An 18,596-nucleotide genomic window follows, 5' to 3' on the forward strand; every position below is an offset into this window, starting at 1 on the left:
CGACGGTGAGTCACTGAGACTTCCGCTCCGCTGGCAGTAGTATACATGCGGATGTTATGCAGTTCAATGCGCGGATGCTACCCGGGTCTGGAGAAGAGGAGACTCTCATCTGACCCGGGTACCATGGTACCTGCAAGTTAAAAAAGAATTATAAAGTAAAAAAGAATAAAAAATATTCATACCCACCTCTCCGGCGGCCCCCGGCCGCGTCCTCTATCTCCTCGGTGTCCCGCGTTGTACTGGCAGGACCAGCGGTGACGTCATTTAGTCAGCTGATGGTCACGCGACCATCAACTGACCGCTGACGTCGGCGGTCGCGTGACCATGAGCTGATTAAATGACATCACCGCAGGTCCTGCCAGTACACAGCAGGTCCTGCCAGTACACCGCAGGACGCCGAGGAGAGAGGATCGCCGCCAAGAGGAGACCGGAGAGAGGATCGCCGCCAAGAGGAGACCGGAGAGAGGATCGCCGCCAAAAGGAGACCGGAGAGAGGATCGCCGCCAAAAGGAGACCGGAGAGAGGATCGCCGCCAAGAGGAGACCGGAGAGAGGATCGCCGCCAAGAGGAGACCGGAGAGAGGATCGCCGCCAAGAGGAGACAGAGGGAGCACATAGCCTTGGGGGCTTTACTGCAGACATCATTTGTGAGACTGGGCGTGCCTCTCTGTCCTACAAATGCCATTTCTGTATAGACACAGTCATGTTTCCCCATAAGCTGAATCCCATTATTGGTTATGGTCGTCATTACATATACCTGCAGTAAGAGGAGGGTCAGTAATAGAACATAAGCCCCCCAGACAGCGGCACTATGGCCTCCGCACCCGGGGTGCACTTACTGCACTACTCTATGGCAACAATCACAAGTCCTGAGCACGTGTGCGGCCGGCAGGTAACGCCTCTCATTAATAATAAATGAGCCTCATACGGGATGCATTGGACAGACAGGGACTGGAAGGCGGCACTGAGAGAAAAAAAACAACGTCACTAAGTCGGGCTGTCTTCTGTGCTAAAACCCTTCTGATTGGCTGTAAGATCTATCATTTACTAGCTGTAACCCTATTGGCTGGGTAGCGGCGGCGGGGCGTGGCCTCGGTGATAGCCGTAGGAGGAGTCTAGGGGCGGGGCTATGGATGATTGACAGCGGTGAGGCAGCGGTCAGCGTGGCTTGTGTATTTAGGCTGGAGTTGGGGGCGGGTGGGCGCTGGTGTCGCCGGCGGAGTTGTGGCTTCATGTAACGGTTGGTTGTGGTGTAGGCGGGTGATGGTGACGGTGTTAGCACGTCTAATACATAGACTCCTCTGCTGTGTGCTCCGGGCATGTGGTTGTCTGGTGCCCGAGCGCCCCATGGTCAGACAGCTGCACTAAAGCTTGTAGCACAAAGCCAATGTCTCTCAGCTGCACGGTGCTTTAAGGGAAAACCGAAACTGTGCTTTTATCACTGTCTCTGGGTCCAGCACTGAGTCTCCACTGCTAGGCCTGGTGTCCTTGTCTGCAGCTCTGACATCGCATTGCCAGCCTGCAGCCAGTTAGTGAGCTTAGAGGCATGTGCTGGTTACGTGGGCTGAGCTCACTGATTGGCTGCAGTGCTGTCAATGTGATGTCAGCACTGCTGACAATGATGGATACCAGTAGTAGTGGTGGAGACTAAGGGTATGTGCACATGATCAGTGTTTGCTGCGGATTGGATGCAGCGCAAGTGCGTTCCCGTGCTCCTGCGGACACGGACGTGCGGCATGTCTTCACAGACTGCAGCTTGTCTATTTCTCTTGCGGAGACTCTGATCTCCGCAAGAGAGATTCTATAGTGCAATGTATAGGATGTGGTGAGTCTGCATGGTGCAATGAACACATGCGGCTTCACCTACGTGCAGCGCTTTGGATGCAGCACAAGTATGCGGTGTTCAAAGCGCTGCCGAAAAAGGATCATGTGCACATACCCTTAAGGCCACGTTCATATGTTCAGTATTAGGTCAGTATTTTACCTCGGGAAAAGTATAATAGAAACACGTCACCACTTCTGGTTTTGGCTTACAAATACTGAATGTGTGAACATGGCCTTATAAGGGCTGAACCTGGGGAGGGTGAGTAAATTAGTGTTTTGTTTTGTTTTTTCCTTACTGCATCTTGGACAGGGATTGTGTGACACTGGAAATCACCTTTTAAAATGGTATTCCTATTAGACATTTATGGCCTATAAATGTCTGATCGTGCCATTTGATTCCCCTCTTAACTGTTTAGTGGCCACCTTCATCCCATCATCTACTTCAGTATCTGGACATGCCCACTCTGCCAGTACTTGGAGGGTGTAGACTGTGGACCCTTGGGGGGCCAGTGTTGCCATCTGTCCAGAAATTCCAAACAGCCTGTGTAAAAAAAAAAAAAAAAAAAGTTTTGACTATTTATAATCATGTCACAGTGAATGTGGCTGATGTGTTCATAGCTGAACTATGGGCTGTTGGCATGTTTCACTTATAATGGTTGTAATGTGTCCATAAAAATGTGTTTTTTTTTTTTTTGTTTTGTTTTTTTTTTTTATTATTCCTGGTATTGTTTCAACAACTTTATTGATAGTCATGTGGATTACATGCATTTTTAGTGCATTTCTGCATCTAATACAATTTTCTTGGTAAAAATCCACACACAAAACTCGTCAATTTCTCGTGAGAACAAGGTGTTGCGGATATCAAAGTTGCACCGCAGGTCAATTTACACCCCATTAAAAAAAAAAGTGGCCTTATGATTTCTATAAATCTTATCCACTTTACAAGAACTGTAAGACGCTGTGTTTTTTGCACTGTGAAAAGGCGCAGCATCAAAAACTCCTTTAAAGGGAGTCGCACTGGAGACTCGTCGGGCAGGTCCCTGCCTGATGCCAATGACTCTGTCCATACAGACATGCAGGGAGAGGCTGGGAAAAACTTTTGGGGACCTGCTTTCCAACTAGTCTCCTGTACAGTTTTTTTTTTTTTTTCTTGAAATACCGCAGCATTTCAGAGTCACACATACGTTTCTAAGATTCATAAGGCCGGTGCCTGATCCATGTTGTCTGTGAATTGCAGAATGCATCAGCGGTCAAGTTCCCTTTAAATAACAAAATGCTGCAGCATTTGATTATTCCAATAGAACCCAATGGACCCCTTTATTCAGTAGCTCATTTTGATGGAATGTGAGATCATGTCACACTAGCGATGTAAAACATGTTTTTAAACAGGCAGCAAAATGTGTTGCCTCACAGAAAGCAGCAGCAGCTGCAATCCCGTGCTGTAACATCTGTAGATCCTTTTTTGCGTCTCCCCTGCCCAGGAGATGTGGTATGATCAGACCATGTCCCTGCACGGTCAGATACAGCAGGGGCACATTTATAAGATTATCTCAGCACAGGAACATTATTTTTAACATATCTAATTGTGTAACTTATTATTCCAAGATCTATTGATTAAAATCTTGTTTTTGAAACAACTTTTAAGTATATTTAATACGTTTATATGTACCTTGATCAACAGCTCTCCACACAGTGTGATAGAGACCACACGGCTTCCTCCCCCTCCCCCCACACACCGTGTAATGGAGACCCCCATGGCTCTCGCCTCCCACCACACACAGTGTGATGGAAAGCCCACAGCTCCCCTATGACAGTGTGGTGTGAACAGGGACAGCTAAAGGGCACTTTGGGGGCCACAGGCCCCGCTTTACCCAGATCTGCTCTAAAGCAGTGTCGTACATGTGGACGCCAACTGCAATTTGGCCACATTCTGGGAACTCAAAAGGAGAGGGGATAACTTTGTTCTTTGCGCGCAGGTTTTGCTAGATACATTTAGCAAAACCTGTGCTTAAAGCCAAAAGTCCTCTCCTCCCCTTGAGTTCCCAGAATCTGCCCAAACTGCAGATGGCGTCCACATGTACGACACTGCTTTAGAGCAGATCTAGGTAAAGTGTGGCCCGTTGGCATGTATGGCATACATCTTGATTTATGTTATATCTTAAATCGATACAGCAGCACTCTAATCACTAAGATGTATGCAAACATCGAAAATATCAAATTTGAACTGCATTACTGCTATATGGAATATATTTGTATATCATTTTGATATACAGGGTGGTCCAAAAGTAGGTGGCCAAAAAATAACTTTTATTTTGATTTATATATAAAATTATATTTACTAACACAAGCATAACATCGACAATTAAATTTTATTCTGAACAATAATACAAAAGCCCTTAAATTTTATCAACGCAGGTACTCAAACTGTTTTCCAATACAATTTGCACAGCTTTGAAGTCGCCTCTTACGCTTCGACAAACTTTTTTGCACAAGTCTCTTTGGGTATTCATTTCTTGAAATGCATCTCTTATGTAATTTTTCAAATCACTGACACTTTTTGGTTTTCGACTATAAACTTTGTCCTTGAGTACTCCCCAAAAGAAAAAATCCATTGGGGTCAAGTCTGGTGAACGTGCCGGCCAATCCATTTATTAGGAAATGTTTCATCAAGATACTCGCGGACTACTCTTGAATAATGTGGAGGGGCCCCATCTTGTTGGAAATAAAGTTCATTTGAATTAGGCTGTTGCTGTAACAGGGGAACAACTTGATTCATTAGAATTTCGAGATACTTATCTCCTGTGACTGTTCCATCAAAAAATATTGGTCCTAAAACACCAAAACTTGAAATACCACCCCAAACATTGACACCAGGCTCATTTAGTTGTTGCTCTAATGTTAAATGCATGTTCTCATTATACCAGTAAATACAATTGTCTGTTAATATGGCCGGATAATTTGAAAGAAGCTTCATCACTCCACATAATGTTATCGAAAATTACTGGATTTTCTTCAACTTCGTTAGGCATAATCTCACTAAATTGCAGCCGCCTGTCTGGATCATCCTCCAATAAACCATGAATTAGACGTGGACGATAAGCTTTCCACCCAATAGATTTCAGGATTCGCGTGATAGAAGCTCATGAAATTCTCAATTCCAAAGAGGCTCTTCTGATGGACTTTTTTGGACTCTGAACAAATGTTTCAGCAATATGTTGTTTATTATCTTCTGTACAGACTGTTTTGGGTCGACCAGTTTTTGGAGCATTAAGCATTGAGCCAGTGGCATTGCATTTGTCACGAATGCGGTAAATGGTTTGTCTCTTTGGGGCTTGAGTACCAAACATTTCAGCATTTTGAGATTTCCAATACTGTGTTAAAATCCATTTTCTTTGACCTGTATTTAAATTATTTGCCATTATGTGTTATCTGAATTGTCTGGAAACAGATTTGCGGGAGATCTATCTGTGAAAACTAGATCTGTGAAACTGGCTCAGTTGCCCTTAGCAACCAATCAGATTCCACCTTTCATTTTCCAAAGAGTCTGTGGAATGAAAAGTGGAATCTGATTGGTTGCTAAGGGCAACTGAGCCAGCTTCATTTTACACCATGTTTGATAAATCTCCCCCTTCATAACCTTATTACACTTTCTGTCCACCTACTTTTGGACCACCCTGTACATACTTTTTTTTTTTTTTGACAGGGAATCTGTCAGCTACCAATGACATGGAAACCCCCTAGATTATTTTTTTTTTTATTGCCTATAAGGTTAGGTTTACGCTTATTCTGGACCCTAGACTTGGCACTTACTTTAGGGCTTTCTGTCTTAATCCATGAAATCTTGATTTGGATAGAACCCCCTGACATTCATTCACTATAAGGCATCGTTCACACTGCCGTATAACACAGCCAAGTGTTATTGGATAGCACTCGGACCAGTGTTATCAGTGCAATTTTCTCATGCCGATTCGACATGAGAACAATCGCAGCATGCTGCGATTGGTAACAAGACTCTGCTCACCCGCACCCATACAAGTCTATGGGTGTATGAGAAACCTCAGACAGCACTCGGATGTCATCCCAGTGCAGTTTAATATACACCAAGACAAGCAATGGAGGAGATGGACAAATTACTTTTTCTGTCTCCTCCGCGCCTGTGCTTTGATTTTTGCATGCGAGCAGATCGGTGCATAGAGCATTGACACTCAGCTCACGCTCGCATCAGAGCTAGAGCTGAGTGTCATTAGCCTATCGCATCAGATGCTACATGCTTTTGTGGCTCTACCCTAAGAAAGCAGATGTAGACACTTTGGACTCCATATGACCTCTGTTCTGGCTGCCTCCATCTCTTTAAAGGTACACAAAAGCATGGTCAATGGTGCTTTTGTGCACGTGAAACTAAAAAAAAAAAAAAAACCAACACCACCAGAACAGAGCACATGTAGTCCAAAGGGGCTCAATCTGCTTCATTAAAGTGAATAGTTCAGTCAGGGATCTCTCAATCACTGTGCAGGGGGTGCCAATGGAGCCCACTCCCTCTTAACACCAATTAAATACTAAGGTTCCTAATGACCGTGGCATCTAAAGTGTTAAACTACCAAATTTTGTGCAGTTACCGACTCTACTGTTACTGAAGTAGCTTGGCTATCTGAAAAGATGTTCTTTTGGGGTGACTGTGTCAGGCACATTTCCTGTGCCTGCATGATCACCTGGATATACTGGTACATCCATTTGCAGGAATACCTTGCTATATTAGGTTCTACCAGTATGACCAATGTTGGGAAGGGTTTAAAAGTGTCACCCCCTTTTCTCCTTTCCCCATGACTTCACCACAGAGAGAGAGGGGATCTGCCCTTCAAGAACAGGAAACCTACAGATAAATTGGCGGTTCCTCTCTCCTGCATCAGTTGGTTTCCTGTTCTTGTTGGGGGACCTACAGTGCAGTACCTGCGAAGAAAAGGCATACCTGAGGGGTGCCAAATGAAAGATCGTCGTGGGATGCCAGACCGGCTCAGGCAGCGGGGGTTCCCTGCCTTGGCTGGCACGGTAGCCTGAAGCGCCACCACTGATGTCAGCGGGCCTCCAGGGTGGCAGGGAGGTTCAGCAGAAGGAATGGGACGGAGGAGCTCCACGGGGCAGCATCCGCAGGGCTGCTCTCTCTCCCGGGCCTCCAATGCTTGCTCGGTGCTGTGAGTATGCCAGGGAACTTGCGGGCTCCATTGCGCGCGTCGGGCGCCTCCCTATGACGCGGCCGCGATGCATCACTTGGAGGTCAGCCGAGACTTGTGTGCGTGCAGGGCGGCCCCTCCCTGGACACGGCGCGGTGCATTACTGGGAGTTCCAGGGTGCATGTGTGCGCGATCTCTATTAGGGATAGGGCGCCCTGTAAGTACCGGAGGATAGCTAATAAATTAACACTGGTCAGCTGGAGGGGGTTAAATGCCGCCAGCAACACTGGGGAGACTCTTCTTGGTAAATTCTGGCAGTCTCCCCACTAGCTATGAGTGAGCAGGAGGGTGCAGCCCCAGTCCCCACAACAGCAAAGGAAAAAGCGTGAGAAGGAGGCAGGATGGCAAGAAGACTAAGGGCCCCGTCACACTAAGCGATGCAGCAGCGATCCCGACAACGATACGACCTGTCAGGGATCGTTGCTGCATCGCTAATACATCGCTGGTGAGCTGTCAGACAGGCAGGCTCACCAGCGATCAGGGGAGCAGCGATATCGTGGAAAGAATCGTTCCATGATGTCCTGCTCCCGTTACCAGCCTGCTGCAAGCAGGAGCAGGCTGGTAACTATGGTAAACATCGGGTTACTAAGTGCGCGTGTGCCCCTAGTAACCCGCTGTTTACCATGGATACCACTCTGCTACGGTGCGCGGGAGCCTCCGCGCACCGTAGCAGAGTGGTATCCATGGTAAACAGCGGGTTACTAAGTGCGTGCGTGCCCCTAGTAACCTGATGTTTACCATAGTTACCAGCCAGATCGTTGGTCCCGCTGGTCACACACAGCGATGTGTGCTGGCCAGCGGGAGGCCAACGACCAAAAAATGGTCCAGGACACTTTGCAACGATCAGCGACCTCACAGCAGGGGCCTGATCGTTGCAAAGTGTCACACACAGCGACATCGCTGGTGAGTCACCAAAACAGTGACTCAGCAGCGATATCGCTATGTGAGATGGGGGCTTAAGAGGACTTGGCCACTTACTAAATACTTTTCCAGCACTGAGCACCCATTTTCATCGATCTTATTTTTGTGTTTTGTTAGTGATTTGTTTGCTCATCAGTTCCACCTCCGGTATCTATTCCATTCACTGACCATATCTCTGAGACCTTGGACCATTGTTCTCTCCGTCACCACAGGTAGTCTCACATGCAAACCCAGGGGATGGGTTCCACCTGAGAAAATATCTCCACTAAGGCACAATTAGGTGGGGGAGGGAGGGGTGAGCTCTTCTGCCGATTTCAGGGGGCTGAACCCCTGTGCAGGAGAAAGGGAAGATTCATTGCTAGTCGGATTGAGAGCTGTGTGGAATCATGGGCTGCGGTCGTGATATCCATCATCCGAAGGAGCATATGCTGTGACTGCCAATATAGCGGCGGGAGATGCCAAAAGTTGGGGGACAGTGGGTATCACCTGCTACGGGGCAGTAGAACTACTGATCCCAGGTTGGAAACTCAAGGACTAAGAATTGCCTGTTGGACATTTACCTGGAATTGCTGTTCACCGTGGTTGGAAGGAATAAAACGAATTGCATCGATAACCTGCCTAGGTGATTATTAAAATCCACAACTGCACATATTTACAAAGACCCTTCCCATCATGAGCGTGGTAACAGCGGAAGCAGGCATTCTGGCAAATCATCCCAGCGCAGCAAGGAACCCAGTGTGGCAACGATCCCGAGAGGACCCATCTACGAAAATGGTTCCCACTCCTAACCCGGCACTCCTGGGAGAAAAGACTCTGCAGCTCTTGTATTGAACAAACAATTGAAAAACAAAGCTAGAAACGGATCCCCCATATCTAGTCTAGTAGTCTAGACAAGGAAGATTCAGATACGTCCTTCTTATCCTCATCTTTAGTGAATAGAGGCGGGCGCAGCTGTTTCCCCATAGAGGGAACAGCTAGTCTAGTTAAAGCAGTCAGATCCATTATGGGTTTAATAGATATGTCCTGAACAGATTTTTTTAGGACCAATGTTTAGTGGCCTGGAACAAAAGGAGAAGATCTTTCCCCCTCAATGACAAAGTCCACTCCCTGATTAAGAGTGTGTGTGCAAACACAGGGCCTCTTTTCCCCTAAAAGTAAATATCAGTTCGATGACCCAGTATCTTCATTTAGGGAAAAGGCGCTGAAATTAGACGTGGTGATTGCCAAAGCCTCTAAAAAATGTTCCTTTCCTTTTGATTATATGGGAGTACTGAAGGATCCAATGGACAAAAAAACGGATACCTTCTTAAAAGGTTCTTGGGAGGCCGCAGGGGGAGGGTTTTATGCCAGCGGTAGCAGCCACGTGTACAGCTAGGTCACTGATGGTTTGGCTAGACCAATTGTAAACACAGCTAAAAGGAAAAGCGTCCAGGGACACCATATTAGGCTCTATTTCCCTAATGAAAGGGGCAGCAGCCTTCCTGGCTGATGCTTTGGCCGACGCGGGCTTCTCTAATGCAGCCCAACGGGCTCTCTGGCTTAAATGCTGGCCAGGAGACCTCCAAACAAAATCAAAACTGCTCCATTCCCTGTGAGGGCGAATTCCTTTTTGGGCCCACGCTCGATTATATCGTCGGCATAGCCGGGGATAATAAACTCTTCTCTGTCCTCTCCAATACCTCCTTACAGAAAATCCTTTCGGAGTAAGAAATTTATCTGCGGGAAACCCCCTAGAGACAAGGATAAGTGGGAGGATAGGAAGACTAAAGGGTTTATGCTCAACAGACCCCAAGTGACAACAGGAAACCCTCCCAATGAAGGTTTTCCCCAGGTGTGTGGGGGAAGGTTATTGCGTTTTTCTCCCGACCTGGGAAAGGATATCCAACAACTCCTGGATATTGGACCTAATAAAATCTGGTCTAAGATTCCAGTTTCACTCTATTCCCAAACCAAATTTTAGAATAACACCAAAAAGATCCTCAAGTGTAGAACAGCTAGTGTTAGAGCAAGAGGTTCTGGGCCTGGTAGGGAAAGCAGTCCTTCAAAAAGTCCCTGTCCAGGAAGAAGGCAAAGGTTTCTACTCCCCTCTGTTCCTGAGGGGAAAAAAAAAAACGGATGAGACTTTCAGGAAAATCATAATTCTGAAGAAACTGAACAAGTCTCTAAAGGTTCAATACTTCAAGATGGAATCCATAAAGATGTCAGTAAAAAATGTTATTTCCTCACTGTTTCATGACTGTTCTGGATCTAAAGAACACTTGTCATTTCCCCATCCACAAGACTTGTCAAATTTCTAAAGGGTAACCATACCTATGGGGAGGAGGGGGGTAGTCAAGCATTATCAGTATAAAGCTCTGCCTTTCGGTCTAGCCATAGCCCCACGAGTATTCACCAAAACGGTGGCAGAAGCAATGGCACACCTAAGGGAACACAACATCCTGGTTATCCTGTACCTGGACGATTTTCTGATTTAATAGTTCTTTCCATCACTGCAATAACCAACTTGCAAAGGTCATGGATTCCTTAGCGAACTTAGGCTGGCTCTTTAAGCATAACAAAATCAAAAACAGAGCTGAACCAGGTGCAGAAGTATCTGGGCATTATGGTAGATTCAAAGAATCAGGAGTGTTGTCTCCTTACAGAGAAAATTCAGAAAATCATAGCTCAAATATCTTGGGTAAGGGACCACCCCTCTGTCTCTGCAGAAAGCGTTGTCCCTCCTAGGTTCCCTGACTGCCTGTATTCCAGACATCCAATGAGCTCTGATGCATACCAGGGATTTGCAGTGGAAAATTTTGGGAGGCAAAAAATCTCTAAAAGGTCAGCTAACCTTATTGTCAAAAACCACACTTTCCCTAGAATGGTGGATGAGATTGGACAATCTAACCCTGGGGTGTTCCGTGGTTAATCTCAGGTCCTGACCACAGACGCAAGCCCAACAGGATGGGGGGCTCGCTTAAATGACCAGCTAGCCCAGGGGGTCTGGAAATAAAATGTAAAATCTGCATCCTCAAACATGAAGGAGCTTCTAGCAGTAAAGTTCGCCCTTTCAGAATTTTTAAACACTCTACATGGTCACCATGTAAGAGTGTTCTCGGACAATCGGCAGTAGTAGCATACCTGAATCACCAGGAGGGAACCCGGTACCCATTCTCTAATGCAAGTAACAAAGTTCATCTTCCTGGTAGCAGAGAGCCATCTGGGGTCTCTATCTGCTCTCCATATAAGAGGCACAGAAAATCTCAGAGCAGACTGAGTCTGACTCAATTGAGACAGGGCGAGTGGGAGCTGAATCAGTCAATGTTCAATCAGATCACAGAAATGTGGGGACATCCACCATAGACTTGTTTGCAAACAGTCAGAACACGAAGGTAGCTTTCTACTCGCTAGACCCCAAAGGGAACCCAGTAGCACTAGACGCCCTCATGATCCCATGGAACTGCCCTCTAGCCTATGCTTTTCTGGCCGAAGAGGACATGGGTTTTCCTGGCTGAGGATGATGTCAAACTCGTGCTCCCGGATCTCCTTCCCAGGGACCGGTCCTTCATCCCCAAGTAGCAAACCTACATATGACAGCCTGGAATTTAAGAGGGCTCTCAATGGATAGACTTTTGCCTGAACATTATCTCCTCCAAGCTGCTACAAAGTAGGAAGCCCGTAACCACCATACTTTACGGGGAAAACCTGAAGAAAAATTCCTTTCATCATCAGGTTCTAGGTTAAAGGGAGAGGTTCCACTAACGGCCATTTTAGCGTTTCTACAAAGGGGGTTGGAACAGGGCCTAGCTACAAGCATACTGAAGGTCCAAGTCACAGCATTGAGGGCCCTATACAATTACGATCTAGCCAGAAATAGTTGGATATCTAGATTCATCAAAGCATCTGCTAGATCTAGGCCCATTTGCTCTCAGAATACTCCTCCTTGGGATTTAAATTTAGTCCTTACATCTCTAACCAAACCTCCTTTTTTGAACCTTTGGCAGATGAGTCTCTTAAAACTCTATCCCTTAAGACTTCTGGTAACCCTTACGTCAGCTTGAAGGGTTAGCGATATACAGGCTTTATCGGCAGGGCCTCCCTTCATGCAAATCCTGGACGATGGGGTTACTCTTAAGACCGACCTGGTCTACCTACCTAACGTAGGCTCACATTTTCATAGATCTCAGGAGGTCACCCTCCCTCCTTTTTTCCCTAATCCCAAGAATAGGGGAGAAAAAGTCCTACACACTTTAGATGTCAGAAGGTGCCTAGTCCAGTTCTTCGAGGCCACATGGGAGTGTAGAAAGGATAGGTCTCTTTTGTGTGCTTCCAGGGACCTTGGAAGGGACAAAAAGCTTCCAAGGGCACAATGGCGAGATGGGTAAGAGACGCCATCTCCCTGGCATATTCATCAAGTGGAGAAGCCACCCCGGATAATGTGAGGGCTCACTCCACAAGGGCAGTAGCAGCCTCCTGGGTGGAAAGAGCCGGCTCCTCAATAGAGCAGATATGTAGAGCCGCAACTTGGTCTTCTCCCTCTACATTCTTCAAACACCATCGGCTGGACCTAGCCTACTCATCCGACCTTTCTTTTGGTAGAAGGGTTCTGGAAGCAGTGGTCCCTCCCTAATGATATATTCCTCTGCAATTCTCTGTGGTGCCATCATGGGGGAAGGAGAAAGACTTAGTTACTTACCGGTAACTGGATTTCTCAGAGTCATGACGTACATTCCCTCCCTTCACGTGTGGGTATGCACACATCTCTCTATTTATACATAGTCACATGGTGTTTCTGATAAGCTCCATAATGTTGAATTTTGTGTTATTAATCCGGAGGTCCCCTCATGCTCTGTAAGCAACTGAGAGAGGTACTGCCCTTTATCTGTAGGTTTCCTGTCCTTGAAGGGTGGATTCCCCTCTCTCTCCATGGTGCTGTCATTAGCTCTGAGAAATCCCGTTGGGTAAGTAACTACGTCTTTTTTATAGATATTTCTGAAGCCCCAATATCTGCTTATGCCTCACATCTATGTGTCTGCAGACTTCTGAATTCTCAGTGCGTACTACACGCTGTCAGGATTCTCTGGTGCCCGCAACTTGTATACATGCAGTCGCGTGCCAGCTAGTCATGCGTGGCCTCACTCAATGAAAATGAATTGAGCGATGCCGGACACGTCTAGTCGGAATGTGGCCAGAAGTATACAAATCACATACTTGTCCTGACATGACCGTCCACTCTTGCCATGGCAAGAGAGAATCCTAAAAGTGTGCAGTGCATTCGCTGTGAGAAGTCATAGTGACTGTAGACTTTCATCTCAAACCAGGACAAGACCTTTAATTCTAAAAATAAAGCCCTGTATCCAATCCTAACAGCGTGTAATATATTCACTGTCAGGATTCAGCTCTGCTTGCAGGTTCCAGCAGTCATCACATGGCCACTTCACTCGCATGCGATTTTCATACTTGCAGTCACGTAACAACAAGCTTTTTTTCCTTCTTCTCTGAGAATTAGGAAGAGCAGCTCGTCAGCATGTGACTAAGGCCATGGCCCCACTGTCGGTGTTCAGTCAGTATATTTTCTCAGTAGTGGGAGCCAAAACCAGGTGAGGAACAATCACAGAAAATGTATAATAAATGCAGAATTGGTGCACTTGTTTCTATCTCCCACTCCTGAGAAATACTGATAGTGGGGCCAAACTGAATTCTTGCCCCTGGTGCAAGAAGAACCTAGATACACCTCTGACTGCATTTGCTGTTCCTGGTGTCTGGCATTGGCTGCAGTGCTGAAGACTCATCAACAGCCTGTCAGTCAGTTGGCGAGCTCGGCTCTGAACAAGATGTTTCGTCTACATGGGAGCATCCCGATAGATCTGCTGAGCTCATTGATTGGCTGCCGCACTGTTGACGCAACTTCAGCACTACAGCCAATGCCAGACACCGGGAATAGCAATGGAGACTCGCGTCTGAAAAATCTGAATAAAAAGTTAAGCACCCCAAAACAAGGTCTTGTACATCTGTCGGCCAAAAATTAAATGTTATACTTCTCAGACCATGGCGACTAATATTCAATTTTTTTTTTTTTTTTATAGACCCTTTTTAGTGTATAAAATTGTCAGGAAAAAACCCTATGTAAATCTGGATTTGCTGTAATCGTGCTGACTGAAGAATAATGCTGTGTTATCACTTATATCACATGGTGTTTAAAAAACAAAACAAAAACATTTAGGCGTCTTTAGTGTGGTCAACCGTTTATTAAAGTAATTGTGTGCGCACCTAAAATGATGGGACACCGCTGTGACAGAGGAAAGACAGAGTACCTTTGGACTCAATCTGCCTGATTATAGCAAGTGGTCCACCGGGGTTTTGACTGAATCACATTTTTGTGGGGATTTAGTCTGAAACCCTGACATAAGTGCTCAGCATAGCGCACAGGAAAAATGAGATCGAAGCCTTATACTAAAAAGTGAGTAAAACAAAGTTTTGTACTTAAATTGACATTTCCATTGGTAACATTATCCCACAAAATTAAATCCCAAATTAAAATCCAGTGACCTTTGCGCTTTTTAACCGCTTCCCGACCGCCCACTGTAGATAAACGTCCGCGCTGCCTGGGCTCTGTGCAGCGCGGACGTTTAAAAACGGTGGGTGGTCCGCAGCGCTCAGGACCCCCAGGGTCCTGCAAGCGCTGTGGGAGCGGTGCAGAGCGATAGCTCTGACAGGGAACATAATCGGGACCTGATTAGATCAGGTCCCAGTGATGTTAACCCTTTGCTGTCTTCTATATACCGCGATCTATAGTGATCGCGGCATATAGAAGACAGCAGGAGGAGAGGGGGTCGTCCACTTACCTCTCCGACGACCCCTGATTCCTTTCAGGACCTGACGTTGCTATGGCAGCTGGAGGTCACATGACCGCCTCCAGCTCTGCCATATATGGTGTCCTGCCTGGCTCAGCCTGCAGCTAAGCCAGACAAGAGACTGACTGTGTGAAGATCTCATGTAGTGTAATATGTCTATTACATTACATGAGATCAAGGATCAGAAAAATAAAAATTAATGTCCCATACAGGGACTAAGTAAAAATGTAAAAAAAAGTTTAAAAAAATGTTTTGAAACTTAAAAAAAAAAATACAAAATAAATTAAAATAAATAAAATATTAAACCGATTAAACCCATATATTTTTGCAAAAATAAAAAAAGTACACATTTGGTATTGCCGCGTCCGAAACAACCCTAGCTATAAAACTGTCACACTAATTAACTCCTTCTGTGCACACCGTAATAAAAATAAATAAAAAACGGAGCAAAAAACTATGCTTTTTCCTCATATCGCCAAACAAAAAGTGGAAAAAAATGCGATCAAAAAGCAAAATGGAAATAAAAATGGTACCGCTGAAAACGTCATCTTGTTCCGCAAAAAACAAGCCGCCATACAGCTCCATCAGCCGAAAAATAAGTTATACCTCTCAGAATAAAGCAATGCAAAAAAAATATTTTTTCTATAAAATGGTTTTATTTATGTAAAAGCGCCAAAACATAAAAAAATATACAGTACGTGTAGTATCGCTGTAAACGTACAGACCCGAAGAATAATGCCGCCTTATCACTTTTACCACACGCAGAATGGCATAAAAAAAAAACCTCAAAACAATTCCTGAATTGTTGGTTTTTGTTAATTTTACCTCCCAAAAAACGGAATAGAAAGCGATCAAAAAATGTCACGTACCCAAAAATGGTACTAATGAAAATGTCAACTCGTCCCGCAGAAAACAAGCAGTCACATGACTGTCTGCCAAAATCTGGAAAAATTATAGCTCTCAAAATATGGCGATGCAAAAACTAGATTTTGCAAAAAAAAAAAGCGTCTTAGTGTGTGACAGCTGTCAGTCATAAAAACCCGATATAAATCTGGTATCTGTAATCGCACCGACCCAAAGAATAAAGTAATCTAATCAGTTATCACACGAGGAACGGGGTAAAAAAAATAAATCAATTCTTCACCTGCTACTGATTTGTTTATTATGTCTCCCAAAGATCACAGTAAGGCTCTGCTCACATTTATCCTGCGCTCTGCGCTGAGCACTTATTCCAGAGTTTCCGTGTAAATCTCTGAAATATGTGATTCAGCCGGAACCCATGATGGAAGATTCCCTGTAATGAGGCAGATATAGGCCACTGTGGATGCCGTCTGGCCTGGGATCCCACGGTGTCATTTGTTTTAGGCGTGCATAAAAGTGCGGTTGGCCACAGTTTTGTGCACTTCTGAAAAAAAGGACACAGCGCTAAACAGAGGCCAGACGGAATCCAGAGTAACTCTGCTGCCTCATTACAGTGAATGGAAACCCCGATGTAAGTGCTCAGCCTAGAGCGCCGGATAAATGTTACGTAAAATGTTCCCAATAAAAGCTTCAACTCAGTCCTCAAAAAAAGCTAGTCCCCACTCGGGTCCATCATCTGTTAAAAATATAAGGGACTTCCAAGTTACTGGTAGCAGAAAGGCTCTGGAAAAGCGAAATGGCCCTCGCCCCCCAAAAGAAATTCAGAAAATTTTGTGCTCCCAAATCCAAATGCCTATTCTACAATAATTTTGCTCTCCAATTGTCAAATAGCGCTCCCCCCCCTCCCCCCCCAGATCTCGCCGTATGGCTGAGCGGTACGATACAGCCACATATGGGGTATTGCCACTTTTAGAAGAAATTGTGTGACACATTTTGGCACCATTTTTACCCATTGCCCTGTGTGAAAATGTAAAATCTGAGGGTAAAACATTTTTTTGTGGTAAAAATATAATTGGGCTTTTTTCACTGCCCAATGGTATAAAATTAAAAATTAAAAAATACTCACTACTTCCCTAGATGAATTCCTTGAGAGGTGTAGTTTACAAAATGGGGTCACTTGTGGGGGTTTCGGCATGTCTGCGACTCTTCAAATGTGACATGGTGTCTGCTGCCTATCCCAGCCAACATGGCGCTCCTTTCTCTTCCGAACCCTGCCGTACACCAAAGCAGTGGTTTTCCCCCACATATGGGGTATCGGCGTGTTCAGGAGAAATTGCACAACAAATTTCATGGTGCAATTTCTCCTGTTACCCTTATGATAATACAAAATTAAGGCATGATAAACATTTTTTTGTGGGAAAAATGTGAACATTTTATCTTTATGGCTCAATATTATAAACTTCTGTGAAGCACCTTGGGGTTCAAGGTGCTCACCACACATCTAGATAAGTTCCCTATTGGGTCTAGTTTCCAAAATGGTGTCACTTGTGGGGGGTTTCCACTGTTTAGGCACATTAGGGCCCCCCCAAATGCAACATGGCGTCCGCTAATTATTCAAACAAATTTTACATTCAAAAAGTCTAATGGCGCTCCTTCCCTTCCGAACCCTGCAGTGCGCCCAAACAGTGGTTTTCTCTCACATATGGGGTATCAGCGCGCTCAAGAGAAATTGCACAAAAAATTTTGGGGTCCATTTTTTCCTGTTACCCCTGTGAAAATAAAAAAAAATTGGGTCTAAAGTAACATTTTTGTGAAAAAAGTTAAATGTTCATTTTTTTCTTCCACATTACAAAAATTCCTGTGAAGCACCTGAAGGGCTAAGAAACTTCTTGAATGTGGTTTTGAGCACCTTGAGGGGTGCAGTTTTTAGAATGGTGTCACTTTTGGGTATTTTCTGTCATAAAGACCCCTCAAAGTGACTTCAAATATGATGTGGTCCCTAAAAAAATGTTTTTGTAAATTTTGTTGGAAAAATGAGAAATCGCTGGTCAACTTTTAACCCTTATAGCTCCCTAACAAAAAAAAAATTGTTGGTTCCAAAATTGTGCTGATGTAAAGTAGACATGTGGGAAATGTTATTTATTAACTATTTTGTGTGACATATCTCTCTGATTTAAGGGCATGAAAATTCAAAGTTTGAAAATTGCAAAATGTTCCAAATTTTCGCCAAATTTCCGTGTTGTTTATTTGTGAAAAAAAACAAAAAAAAAAAACGCAAGTGATATCAAAGAAATTTTACCACTATCATGAAGTACAATATGTCACGAAAAAACAATCTCAGAATCAGGGGAATCCGTTGAAGCGTTCCAGAGTAATTGCTTCATAAAGTGACAGTGGTCAGAATTGAAAAAATTGGCCCGGTCACGAAGGCAAAAACAGGCTGTGGCGCGAAGTGGTTAATCCAACTTGTCCCTTCTCTTCAAAGCTCCACCGTGTGCTTAAATTGCAATAAGCAACCACATGTTTGGCGTTACTGTATTGGTTACATGTCTCCGGAAGCACAAGTTGGGCACAATGTATAGGCACTAATCTGGCAAATTTGCAAGTTTCCAGAAAAAAAAAAGCATGGAGTGGAAGTGCAGAGTGAAAATACATGTGGTTGCTGCAGATTAAAAAATTACGTCTCTATTAATTAAAATGGTCACGTTTGGGGAGTTTTTCTGTACTGGCACTTTAGGGGCTCTGGAAACTATTCAAGGAGATTCCACTCTAAAAGCCAAATGGCGCTTCTTCCCTTTGGCCAACAGTTTACAATGAAAATTGCGTAACAAATTGTTGGGTCCATTTTTTATCTACTACCCTTGTGTAAATGAAATATTTGCAGTTAGTGCGAAAAAAAAATTAGCTCTAATAACCCCCCATGACAGCAC

General features: G+C 44.8%; 1 protein-coding gene across 3 annotated transcripts in view; it reads left to right on the forward strand.

The window, feature by feature from the left end:
• The first annotated feature begins 1,091 nt into the window (after nt 1-1,091).
• HABP4 (hyaluronan binding protein 4) overlaps nt 1,092-18,596 on the forward strand; it is a 138,149-nt gene continuing 120,644 nt past the window's right edge. For 2 of the 3 annotated variants that reach the window (XM_073652965.1, XM_073652956.1), the window contains exon 1: nt 1,092-1,145. In XM_073652965.1, the coding sequence (XP_073509066.1) occupies nt 1,133-1,145 (13 nt within the window). In that variant the 5' untranslated portion in view covers nt 1,092-1,132. Of the gene's footprint in view, nt 1,240-18,596 lie in introns of all 3 variants that reach the window. The other variant, XM_073652974.1, reaches the window with a different exon arrangement.

The sequence above is a fragment of the Phyllobates terribilis genome, unplaced genomic scaffold, assembly GCF_046119375.1.
Source record: "Phyllobates terribilis strain yellow unplaced genomic scaffold, ASM4611937v1 Scaffold_1__5_contigs__length_1240528914, whole genome shotgun sequence".
NCBI lineage: Eukaryota > Metazoa > Chordata > Amphibia > Anura > Dendrobatidae > Phyllobates > Phyllobates terribilis.